This window comes from Gymnoscopelus braueri (genome assembly GCF_963280865.1).
Source record: "Gymnoscopelus braueri genome assembly, chromosome: 7".
Classification (NCBI taxonomy): Eukaryota; Metazoa; Chordata; class Actinopteri; order Myctophiformes; family Myctophidae; genus Gymnoscopelus; species Gymnoscopelus braueri.
This window is the reverse complement of record NC_137608.1, coordinates 22,966,356-22,979,858: the sequence shown is the minus strand read 5'-3', so window position 1 is coordinate 22,979,858 and position 13,503 is coordinate 22,966,356. Positions and strand designations below refer to the sequence as shown.

General features: G+C 43.8%; 1 protein-coding gene across 2 annotated transcripts in view; it reads left to right on the top strand.

The window, feature by feature from the left end:
* sema6a (sema domain, transmembrane domain (TM), and cytoplasmic domain, (semaphorin) 6A) overlaps nt 1–13,503 on the top strand; it is a 128,039-nt gene that overhangs the window by 47,082 nt on the left and 67,454 nt on the right. For both annotated transcript variants that reach the window (XM_080433069.1, XM_080433068.1), the window contains exons 2-3: nt 9,014–9,188; nt 10,900–11,017. In XM_080433069.1, the coding sequence (XP_080289195.1) occupies nt 9,089–9,188; nt 10,900–11,017 (218 nt within the window). In that variant the 5' untranslated portion in view covers nt 9,014–9,088. The remainder of the gene's footprint in view (nt 1–9,013; nt 9,189–10,899; nt 11,018–13,503) is intronic.

The window sequence follows — 13,503 nt, the reverse complement described above, 5'->3', positions numbered from 1 at the left end:
TTCAATTTTGTAACACATAATTGAATGGCGGAACTAGGTTAATAAATGTAATGAAAGTAGTATACCGGTATTGTATTTTCTTCTAAATGTGGCTGAGTTAAAGTATAAAGTCCCTTTATATTAAATGCGAATACCCAAATAAAGAAGACGAGGTGTAGCGGACATGAAGATATCCGAGCAGTTAGTCCTGTCCTCACAAATAACAAAGACAGCCATTGTTAATATATATTTAATGCTGTTTATGTGATTAGTTTAAAGTAGGTCAGAAGTGTAAGTGAGAACATAATTGCATCTTAATCTAAATTAAATCAGTGACATTTAAGTTGAATATTAACGCAATGCAAATAAAAAATGAGGGAATAAAGAAATGTAGATTTTATGCTGCTCTGCATGAGTCAGTGAATATTAATTTATCATGAATTTACAGGTGATTGTGAATTATTTCTTTCACCAAGTGTATTCATAAAGTGTTCTCATAAAGGAATTTGACTTCGTAAACAACAACAACAACAGCAGACAAGTAGCAACTTGTCAATATTTAAACTATTTTCAAACCAAGTCATACAAATAGGCTACATAAAAGATTTACAAAAAAACTTTATCGAGGCTATGCTTATATAACACCTCCTTTATTTACTTCATCACAGCAGACGCGACAAATACATATTCAACGAAAATGAATGAGGATAATGAGGATGATACAATAAAGTTAAACATGTATTTATCCAATTGTGAGGGTTTACAAAATGTAACCAACCCATAACTGTGTCGGTTTGACCTAGTGTTGTGTATAAAGTCATGCAGTGTGGCAGTGTATCATCACACGGGCGGAGTAGAGACTGAGATCAAAGGCGAGAGAGGGGGAAGTGTGTGTGTCACCAAGCCTGTCCTTATCAGCAGTCATTTGCTCTGCTCTACCCACATGAACGAGTATCAGCTGCTTCCAGATTGATTAAGTTGCGCCGCTTCTGTCGTGATTGACAGGCCTGGAAAAGGTTCTGATATTTAAATCTGTAACCTCATTCTTTTTTGGGGTCAACGTCTTAAGCACCAGTCCTGTTTGTGCAATGTGTGTGGGTGGGTGGGTGGGTGAATGTGTGTCCCAGGAGTAGTGGGGTTTCGTTTATGGGCTTCATAAATGATTTTTCCAGATAAAGCCAGTGCCACATACCATACGCATTATTTTCACCGCTGCTGGTGCTTGGGGAGATGAAGATGAAGAGAAGAGACGAGAGGAGGTGGGGGGTGGATGAAGAGAGCAGAGGTGATGGGCGGGAGGAAGGACACACACACACACACACACACACACACACACACACACACACACACACACACACACACACACACACACACACACACACACACACACACACACACATATAATGAATGTTATTATTATCTGAATTGAGAAGTACAGGTAGAGGAAAGAATAAAGGGCTGGTGAGTGACGAAATGAGAGCGGGATGAAACCTGAGAGAGGGAGAGAGAGAGAGAGAGAGAGGTGGGAGAGACAGAGACCAGGGGAGATGGTGTGAGGGAGAACAAAATAAATGGAAGAAAGCAAAAAAGGAAGAATGAGAAGGAAGAAAGGAGTGGAAAGGAAGAAAGAATGAATGAGAGAGAGAAAAAAGACAGAAAAACATTGTGCCATTACCGACATTTTCCATTTATACTTGTGATGTGATGCAGCAGAGGGACATAGTTATTTGTACAGCATTTGTAAAATACTTGTAATGTTTTTTTTATTTTTGGTCCTCTGGACTCAACATTTTGCGAACTAAACTGTTCTGGGAGTTTGTTTTTGTCAGCTAATCTAACAAAATAAAACCTATTTTGTACGTAGCCTAGAACTCGAACTGTTGCATTTGTCCCAGAATGATGTGGGGAGTCCACTAGCAGGCCTCCCTGGCAAGCCCAGTCGGCTCTTGACTTCTAAAAACCCATGCAGTTGTAGGTAATTATCTCTGCTACTGGGAGGGTTTATGTTTGTTGTCAGCTTTACTTGGATCACGAGACTTGCCTGGTTTCCTCTGTTTTTTGTAGCTTTTCCTTTGCTGTTATCTACTGCCCTTCATCCCCCTCTTTCCTTTCAGTTTTTTATTTTATTTGTCACCTTCCTCTCCTCCCTCATTCTCTCCCTTTCATCTCCTAATAACACCCAGTGCATTTAGCATGTGCGATACCTCGTTCACAGACAGGCCAATATGGCGGAGTTGTCAGGGTTTGTCCTGAAGGCCAGTAACTCTTAACGCTACTGTCACATTGTATTTGTAGATCAGTGATACATTACTTAAAAGAGCACTCTCAATACACTCTGTATGTAAGTATAAACATTACCCCGCTGAGGGGTGGGTGTGTGTGTGTGTGTGTGTGTGTGTGTGTGTGTGTGTGTGTGTGTGTGTGTGTGTGTGTGTGTGTGTGTGTGTGTGTGTGTGTGTGTGTGTGTGTGTGTGTGTGTGTGTGTGTGTGTGTGTGTGTGTGTGTGTGTGTGTGTGTGTGTGTGTGTGAGATTAAGAAGCACAGACGCATGTCCGGGACTAATGGCTTTTAGATCACAGAAGTGGAGTTATAAAGATACCAGCTTATCTCTAGATGGTGACAGCAATTGTTATGTTGTTGCTACTACTAACCGCCTCTATGCCTCTGTTATTATTTTCTCTCTCCATCTCTCTCTTTGTCTCCATCTCTTTCTGTCTTATTCTGTTTCAGTTGTTCATCTTTACTTCCCTCTCTGTCTCTCTTTCTCTCTGTGTCTCTCTCCCTCTGCCCCAAGTCTTCTCTTCAATCAATCCGTCACCTCCCTGTAAATGGAGAGTCCTCGATGTTGTTGTAGTCGTGGGCCCCTGTGTTTCAATAAAGGGCCCAATGGCGACAGGGGGCCTCATTCATGTCCACCCCTTTGTCTTTTAATAATCCAACCATGATTGATTACCTCCATACAGACACTCCATACTGAAAACAACAACAACACCATCTAAGGAAAGCACCCATGTACTTCTTGATGGTCCAGTTTCTGTGTGTGTGTGTGTGTGTGTGTGTGTGTGTGTGGACTTTGGATGGCAGTTTGGCTCTTATTCTCAGAGAGATAGACGGGTCGGACTCTCCCTTCCTTTACTGTTATGACGTTCTCATGGATGTAGCAGGAACGGTAACACACACCAAGGGTTTGGTGAGGCGCTGACCTTCGGGAACAAACTTAAAAAGGAGGAAAAGAAGTCGCACACACTCTGGCTTTATATGCAGTAATTTATTTGACTGACGTTTCGGCCTGTTGGCCTTCCTCAGTATCAACAAAAGACAAAAAGACAGACGGGTCGGTCTCTCCCTTCCCTTACTGTTATGGCGTTCTCTTGGATGTAGGCAGACAGCTCCTCCGGTCTGTGTGCAGCTGAATTCTCAGAGCCAGGGCTGACAGGTATAATCACCTGCCTGGGCGTCCGTGGCACTAAAGGAAGCCCAAGGTGCTGCCTTGGACCTGTTCCATTTCATATCCCCACATGGTGGAGAGCTGAATTATTCTCACCTCACTTTTTCTCTCTCATCCCTCTCATCTCCACCTCTCTCTCTCTCCTCTTCTTTTTCTTTTGTCTCCTCGGCTGCTCTCTGTCATCCCCCCCCCCCTCCCATTTCCCCTGGCCTCTCTCCTCCCCTCGTATTCCCAGCATGCCTCTGAACAGGTGTTACATGGTTTTAGTCTCTCAGTGTGTGTCTGGTTTTGGGGAAGATAGCATTAGCATTTGTGTGGTCGTCAAGTTGTAAAAGGTTTTATTGTTCGTTGTACCCGAATCATGGTGCGTATGCGTGTGGGTTCACACCCATGTGTAAGGTCTACGCCTGTTCGTCTGTTCCCACACTGTAGCTATTCAAGCAGCCCAAATTACCCAGCCACCTTTAAAATCTGTCTCTCTGTCTCTCTTCTCTCTCTCTCTCTCTGTCTCTCTGTCTCTCTCTGTCTCTCTCTCTCTGTCTCTCTCTGTCTCTCTCTGTCTGTCTCTCTCTCTCTCAATTTAATAGTTGTATTGGTTTCATTCCGTGACATCAAACTCTTAAGTACTCTTTGCCAAAATTACTGGTGAAGTAAATCCAGACAAAGAGAAACGATTCTCGTTGCTCTAACAACTCATCTTTCTTGTCTTTCTCTATATTTCTTACTCCCCTCCGCACGCACGCACGCATCCACGCACCCACGCACGCACACGCACTCACTAACACATTAGTGGTTTCCTACTCCCAACAGGTAATTAAATAGCAGTCTCCCACTTCATTGCACAGTGATGGATAGAGCAGAGCTGATCTAGGAGCTTCAGGAGACGGAATGCCTGTAGGTGTCTAATGACACTCACCGCACCCTAGGAACTCTCAACATTAACCTGCTGTGTGTGTGTATGTATGCACGCGTGTGTGTGTGTGTCTGTGGGTGTGCGACTGTGCGTAAGCGCTTCCGCGTGCCCATGTGTGCGCCCGTGCGTGTGTGCATTTGTATTTCTGTTTGGTCAGCATACTGTAGATAACTAAATCCACGCCTAGCATGAAACGTTAGCTGTGTACTTCCCTCCGATCCATGTGAACCCCCCGTGGCTGACCTTGTCGCTGTAATGGATGTGTGTTGTGTGGCGTTGTTGTATATGTCTCCGCTCCGTGCCCCCGTAGCCCACGTGTTGATGTAATGGCAGCGATAACATCATTAGGCCTTTTAATGTGTTTATTGTTAAAGCTAATGCTGTTTGGGGTCCCAAGTCGCAGTGGGACTCCTGAACCTGCGGAAAGTAGGTGTGTGTGTGTGTGTGTGTGTGTGTGTGTGTGTGTCTGTGTGCCCCCCAAGTATTTATGTCCTTTGCTAATTTGCTCTGTATGAATAAATCATTTCAATATGTGCGAGTGTTGCTGTTTGTCAATGTATTTTGTCTACGTCTCCTTGTGTGTTTGTGCAAATCAAGGTATAGTCAGTGCGAATATATTTGTGCATGTGTGAGTGAGTGTGCGTAGCTACTAGCTAGTCGTAGCATCATCCTGGGGGGTCCTTGTGTTTTTATAACCTGCTGGTGGCCTCCCGCCAGCATCCGGTTTGATTAACTCTGTTCTCTGTTAAATGCACACACACACACACACACACACACACACACACACACACACACACACACACACACACACAGTAGCAGCTATTTTATCACTTACAATGCAGGAGGTGTAAGGCAATAATGGCTATTGTTCTCAAAACGTTATTACCTATTAACCGCCATAGCCAGAGATACAGGGCCACTGCTGCTTCACCCTTTATGTCTTCTCTTTGGTTGTTTGTCAAGGTGAGCTTATACACAGTCCATGCTTGTTCAGTAGATAGTTCACTTTTAAACTTTGAACATTTAATCATTAGTCTATTATGTGTATGTGTTTTTGCACAGAACTCTGCAGTGCTACGCACGCACGCACGCACGCACACACGCACACGCGCGCACACACACACACACGCACACGCACAAGCACAAGCAATTTGCTCCTGCAGCAAAGAGTGTAATTCTGCAATGACAAACTGTTTCTCGCCCGCTACTCATCTGCAGCAGCTGGTAATGAAAGGACCATTTGATGGCTTAGTTTACTCATTTTGTGCCCAATTTATTTTGTGTATTATGGGAGGCAATGTAAAATTGGCTAATGCTTTTGGATTAGCGGATGCTTTTTTAAAAATTGCATCCCATTCATTTAAAAGGAAGATACAAGTCGCTTTCTCCCCCCAGACACCCACTCTGTACTCTACTGTGTCCCAGGAAAATGGGTTCCTGGAGTAAAATGAGTTCTTTCCAGATACATTTATTCTATAACCTGAAACAACACCACATTAACGTTGAGATGGAGAACACTGCTATCGAAGTCCACAGTCTCAATTTAACATCTGAAACATTACAATGATCCCAGTCGTATCCCGAAATATAATTACAGAACCGTTCCCATTCATCATCCTGTAGTATTGAGTTAGTCGCTGGCTGTTTTTTTTTTCCTTTAATTTTTTTTATTTTCTTTTTTTCTGTGGCTCCTTTCCTGTTTGCTACCTCTGTGCAACCTCCATTTGTCACTCAGCATCCCCCCCCCCGCCACCACCACAGGGCATGCCTCCTTGTCTCACGCCACTTCCTGCTCATCAATCAGTCAATTTGTTAACCCATTCAATGCGGGAACGAATCTGTGTCACTTTAGATTATTTCTTTGGCTATTCAAAATATATATATACATTTTTAACTCAAATCTTTGCTTCGAGGGGTCCCTGGAACAAAATATTTTGAGATGGGGGGGGGGGGGGAGGGGGGGTCTGCAGACGAATACATTGTGACAAAATACATTTTGACATTAGTTTGAGCAGTAAAAAAATCTAAAATGACACAGTATATGCGTTCCCGGGTTGAATGGGTTAAGAGGACTTCCGGTGTGAAGGAAATAAATCTATTTCAGTCCCACCCACCACCTGAGGTATACTTTAAAATGAGGAAAAAATAAATAAAAGAAAACAGCCAACCAATCAAACAATCAAACAAAAAAAACAGTGTCAGACACGTAGGGGTGTGCCGATATGTCGTCCCACGATATATCGCGATACGTTTTCGTGACGATATGTATCGTTTTGGAAAAAAAATTATATAGTTTTGAATCTTTTTTTTTTTTTACAATAATAATAATCAGGCATGCAAACAGCCCCGAGGTGAAAAGGGTGACAACATGTTTTTTTTTTCTCGGGTCAGGTGTCACACTATTGCCCTATTTGGATTCAAAACGGCTATTGTAGCTGAAAAGCTACAAGTTTGCATGTCTGAATAATGCAAAACATAAATATTTGTTTGCATTTGCTTCCCCCCCCCCCCATATATTTTCATAATAAAAAGTGCCATATATCGTCGATATCGTATCGATGTCGTGAGCCCAATATCGTATCGTTTCATGAAATTAGTGTATCGGCACACCCCTATCAGACAGACAGACAAACCTGGGCAAATTCCTGTAAGGGATTGTGACAATCGGTGATGAGAGAAAGAGAGAGCCTTCTGTGTGTCACGTCACGTGGCTCTGTTGACACACGTTTGGATTGGAAAAAGAAGAGAACAAAAAAAAAGCCACATTGATGTGTTTTCATGAAATAGTGTGAGGGTGAATAGGGCAAAGAGCAGAGGGGCGGGAGGGAGGGGAGGGGGGGGTATGAGGGAACCAGGGGGTGGGGGGGGATCAAGGTCGTATCCAGGCTGTATTTGTATTCTCCTCAGTGTTAAAGTGATTCTCCCAATGAATAGTGTTTTCATTCCGCCGCTGAATGAGATTCACAGGAGCATGCAGCAAGAGAGAGGGAAAAAGAGAAAGAGTGAGCGAGACAGAAAAGGAGAGATAACATAGGAGAAAGAGTGACACACCCCCCCCCCCCCCCTCTCTCTCTCTCTCGACTCTCGCTCGCTTACTTATTCTCTATCTCTTCCCTCATTCTATTCGTTCTTCATCCTCCTTTCAGCCTCCTCTCCCAGCTCCCCGTTAGACACACAATAAAGTGAGCAGCTTATGAAAATGCACCGTGGGATAAACAACTTCTTTCTTTTTTTTTTTATCAGACGGGAAGCCAATGAAATCAACCTTTTCATTCAATTTCTCACTCCCGAAAGCATCCTCTACCCCTGTCTACCTATATATAGCGACTTCACCCCCACGGCTAGCAGGGCTAAAAGAGAAAACGAATAAAGTTGCTCTATGTAAATGAAATGCTTTATTCCTGATTAGATCACGGGGGCAATAATTGTCTGGGGTGATTTATAGGGGTAATTTGTTTCCACAAAGTGCAGTAAAAAAACGCTCACACGCACACATACACACAAAAGCCGTTGCCATGGCATGTGGAATGAAGACATCAGATCAGCACAGTGTGGCGTGTCGCTGTCGTAAATCTACCCTGACATCAGCATGGCTGACTTTTATACTTGCAGCATAATTATAGATGGCAGAGGAGTGGAATGTTGATGAATCAAAAGCACAGAGCAGGTGAAATCAAAGCGAGTGAACGCACATGAACAGGGTTGCCAGATCTGCTTATTATAATGTCCCCGCAAGATTTTATTTGAAAATAGCCGATCTACAAGCTCACAACGCGTTGCATCGCGACGCGTTGTGAGCTTGTAGAATTGCTATTTTCAAATAGCTGATGTATATGTTAAAGTGCTCATGTGGCCTATAGTCGCTTCTTTTGGGCTGGTTTTCCTAGACCTGCTTGCTTGTTTCTCTCACAGAATCTGGCAACACTGCACATAAACACAATGCACAGCCAAGTATGCATCCTGCACTTCTGAGAACAATTCCGTTTTTTTGGGGGGTGGGGCGGGGTTGAGACAGTGTAGTACGTATAGAAACATGGCCAATGCTAACGAAACGAAACAAAAAGTAAGACTTGTATGATTGCTACACTTGTGTGTGTGGGACTGACAAGTGGGAAATTAGGTACTTGCCTCATGCCATCCCTCTTCAGCTCCAGGTACTGCTGAGAATCTACAGCGGGCTAATTTCAACAAGAGCTCTCCCACTTTACTAAGACCCTGTCACAGAGAGGGAGAGAGAGAGGGGGAGAGAGAGAGAGAGAGAGAGAGAGAGAGAGAGAGGAGGGGTGGGGTAGACCTGCTTCTCTCTGCCTGACATCGATCTATGATGCGTATTACCAACCTAATCCAATTAATTCTCTCCTGCTTGCGACGCAGCTCACTTGAGTCATCGAAAATACATAAACAAATATATCTCTGACAGATTGCAATGGGCCGTGCAAAATGCACAAACAGCTAATTCAGGTGGACCAGAGATTTGTTTGGCTACACTTCCTTTTCCTCCCCCTGTCGCCGCCTCCTCCACATCTGCAATATATGTGTGAACTGCAAAGTTGGGAAACAATTGAGGTAGCTGTCAGGTGGATTTAGACGTATTTGGCTAAACCATTGTTCTATTCTCTCCCTTCCTCTCCCTCTCCCTCTCTCTCCTTTCGTTTCTCTTGTTCTCCCTGCAGGCTGAGGTACATCTACACTAAAGGACCAGCAGTAGCAGCGGCAGCAGCAGCAGCAGTAGCAGTGTGGGTGCGACCATGAGGTCGGAGGCCTTATTACTCTGCTTCACGCTACTACACATAGCCGGGGCGGGCTTCCCCGAAGACTCCGAGCCTATCAGCATCTCACATGGCAACTGTAAGTACACACAGCCTCCAGCCTCAGATGCCCACCTGATGCACTGTCTATGTGTTAAAGGGATACTTCACTTTCCGCCGGGGGACACATTTAAAAAAAATATTAAAAATAAATGAAAAAAGTTATGGAAAATTCATGGCCCCCTCACGACACGCAGTGTCCTACTAATGTGTGAGGGGGCCATGAATTTAAATGTGTCCCCGGCCCGAAAGTGAAGTATCCCTTTAAGTGCTGTTGGTTTACGTTTTTCACATTTCACCTTTTTATTTATTTATATATACAGTATATTTATTCAATTATGTATTTTTCTTAATTTTTCGCTTCCTTTCTCTCTTTCATTCTGTCCTTCTCTCTTTCTTACTTGCCTATACTGTTGCACATTGTATCTGTGCTGTCTCCCGTCTGGCATTCTGCTCTATTCTCATCTGCCACTCTACAAAGTCAATGTATATACATCACATGATGGTGTCACCGACAAAAACATTTTTGTCAGTGATTTTCCCTAACTTAACTAAAATAACTTATTTCTCTCCATCCATCCATCCATCCTTCTCCTTCCTTCCTTCCTTCTTTCCTTCCTCCCATCCTCCCATCCTTTCTATTTCTTCTTCCTACCTCTGCACTGTCCCCTCATTACCAGTTCTCTCTCTCTCTCTCTCTCTCTCTCTCTCTCTCTCTCTCTCTCTCTCTCTCTCTCTCTCTCTCTCTCTCTCTCTCTCTCTCTTTCTCTCTGCACCCTTTTCACTCCTCTCTTTGTCTTCCACCTTTTATACCATCACAAATCCCCTCTCCCTTTCTCTTTTTCTCTCGCCTAACCCCCCCCCCTCACCCACCCACGCACCACCACCACCAGCCAGCCAGCCCTTCTACTGAATGCATTTGGATGGCACAGAGTGTAATTTGGTGCCTGGGGATAGGCCCTCAACACACACACTAAAAATGAAGGACTTAAAGCAGCATTTGAAACGGAGCCCACCCTACATCAAAGGATAATCCGCTATTTTTCTGTTGGGCTTCTAATGCTGTGTGTGTGATAGTGTAAATATGGTGGCAGGCTAAAAAAGGTATACTCACATTGTCCTTCTCTCTGTGTCTCTCTCTCTCTGGCCGCTACATCTATCTGTCTCTCTGTCTCGCTCTACCTCTCTCTCTCTCTCTCTCTCTCTCTCTCTCTCTCTCTCTCTCTCTCTCTCTCTCTCTCTCTCTCTCTCTCTCTCTCTCTCTCTCCTCTCTCTGGGCCAAACCAGAACGCTGTAGCTCCCAGTAAGGAGAGTTCAAACAGTAGCCAGCCAACATCGGCAGAGACCTGCTTTTTTCTATCAGACTGTTTATTCAAAGCAGCCGCTTTCATCCAAAGCCACTCACAATACAGCGATTGCACGGTACAGCGCAGTGCATTTCTCAGCGTGCAATTTACGGTCACAGTGGGATTTGAACCTGCAATCTTAGGGGGACCTCTCTCATCCAGCTGAGGCACGTGGAATGACATGGACCCAAAAACCCCAGGGTTCAGTTGACAAAAGACTCGCCAGTATCAATTCCTTCTTTGCCTGTTGTCAGACATGTAAATTAAATAAAGTAAATTCATGTGTCACTCTCTGTAACCGCTCCTGCTGTAAAGTCTCCAAGTTATAAAACTTGAATTTCTCTATCAGGGTTCCTTGCGTTTTGAATATTTATGTCTTTACTACTATTATTATTATCCCTACAGATACGAAGCAGTATCCGGCATTTGTGGGCCATAAACCTGGCAGAAACAACACGCAGCGACATAAACTGGACATCCAACTCATTCAGATCATGAACAGGACCTTATACATCGCTGCCAGGTATGTTTCCCCACTGCTGCCAGATGAATGGGATACTGCTATAAACCTGGTGTCAGGTTTCTAGTCACCCCCAAAATCCCCTTCCAGCAAAGGCTAGCACAGGGACTCTAAAAAAAACATAAATGTCTTTGACAATGAGCTTTGAATTGTTAAGTTGATGAATTATTTTGTAATGAAATCGATGTTGACATGAGTCGTTAACAGAAGCTTTTTTTTGCTGCTGACACTGAGACAACTTGAGGTTTAAAATACCCATACGCCCTGAGTTCTCACCTCAAAGTCTCTCTGTATAATCTCTTATTCCTCTCATGTTCCTTTTTATATTTTCTCTGTTATTACTCGTCCAACTTCCAGATGGGTCACTCAGGAAATTTTCATCCTGCTGTTCGGTAATAAAAACAACAACAATCTTGTTTTACAGTTACCTTGGCTGCACTGTCGGCAATCTTCTCAATGCAATATCCGAGCAGATACAGTTTTATACAACCACATTGGGCTTTCATTTATGAAACACTACAAGAACTCATGCGTTGTTGTAGATTAGGTTTATTTAGACATGGTAGGTATGCGACTGCCAGTGTGATTGAATCCCCCCCCCACCCTCATCCACAGATGTTGCACATGAACACCCTCTTTCAGTTATGAATGCATCTCTTTGATATTGATGTCGGTCTGAGGGTGCAAAATTAATTGGTAACATGGGATGCCATGTTTACTTCAATAACGCACGTAACCCGTGAGATATGCTGATGAAAATATACTTTAGGAATCAGTCCTTATAGAGTTTCTTAAACTCAGTTGGGAAATGCAGAGACAATGAACAAGATGTTCCTTTTTTTAAACCTGATCTGCCTTTTTGTTTTGTTGTTCAAAAGAGTTGTTCAAATTGTATTTTTAGTGTAGAGAGACAAGAAACCAAGGGCAGAGGGAGAGGAGAGACAAGACAGGAGCCAGATTCTAGTCATAATTCCGACATCCCATTATTCCGACCATTAGGTTAGTCTGAGGTTAGGGTTAGTTATAATGGGGCCAGTCGGACCAACGGGCCGTCGGAATAATGGCATGGCACCCATTACAGTACCTTCACCTTAGATTGAAATGACATCGAATCACTCTCTCCCTCTCTCTTGTTTGAGGTATAAGGAGTTTGTTTAGACATTGGAGGCTGAAAAACTGAAGCAGAAAAGACCTAATTAAAGAGAAGAAAGTATAAAAGACCAGACAACAGGTGTCTGGTGGCTCAGCCAGTCTTCCATGTGACTGTGCGGAACTGAGTTAGAATAAGGTGATGGTACAGTAATGTGCCTCGTAGATTAAAAAGATAATGAATCAACATGTTTTGAATGCCTTATAAAGCACCATTAGGTGCATGTCTCTCCTAATACTTACTGAGAATTATGCTAGCAGTGTATTTTGGTGTTAATATAGCTTATATTAACATATATAGACTTTATCTCAACTCTGTTAATAGACTGGACAGTTTCTTTCTGTCCACCACCATGTCTTCTTGTTTCCTTCTCTCCTATATGCCTGAGCTCTCATAGATAACATCCCCAACATGTGGTGAGGAGAGAAGAGAAAAGATATTGATTTTTTTTTGCTTCTCTTTTTGCCACCGACGCAATTTTAGAAACGCCTCGCCTCACTTTGCCTGCATGGGCAGAGTGAACTAAAGGCAAAGCAGCCGGATATACTGTAAAAATAAATCTCATGAGCCACGTTGGCCGTTGACGCGGCGCTGAAAAAGGTCCCTAATAAAATGGATCCTTATCTACTTGTTCTCTGTGGCGCCCATGGCTAATTGAGTAGCAGGCTTGATTGGGTACTGTTGAAAGCCACAATAGGGGGGCTTTCTTTGTTTTCCGCCAAGCATGTCAAATTAAGTGGCCAGGGGGAGGCTGCTGCTTTAAGTGGCAGGGCTTTTTAACACATCTGTGGTCATTAAGGAGAGGTGTGTCTGAGCGTGTCTGTGTGTGTGTGTGTGTGTGTGTGTGTGTGTGTCCAACCTGCTCCAGGGTCGTTGAAGGGGGGGTCTGAAGGCGATGCAAGGGAAATGAGACACAGAGGGTTTATTGGAGGGGCGTGTGTGTGTGTGTGTGAGGGTATGTGTTACCCAGCTGTTGAAATGCATGGGTGCATTTCTGTGTGTGTGTGTGTGTGTGTGTGTATGTATGTGTGTGTTTGTTAGCCCGTAATTCCGTCTCATGCCTGCTCGTTTGTGCATGTGTTTGTGCACTTATTCAAGTGTGCGCATTTGTGAGATCACTCTGCACGTTTGGTCCCACATTCGCATACTTTTCTTAAAGCACGATGGGAATTCTGACACATGGTGTGGGTATGTGACCCTGGAATAACTGGAATGGCTGTCCAGGATTAGACCGAAGGGGACGGCCTGCCGTTTATCCCGACCAAGACAAGAACGTTCTAAATCGATAACACGACACAGACACACCAGTGAGGTGCTGTACAATGAGATCCGTCAGCCG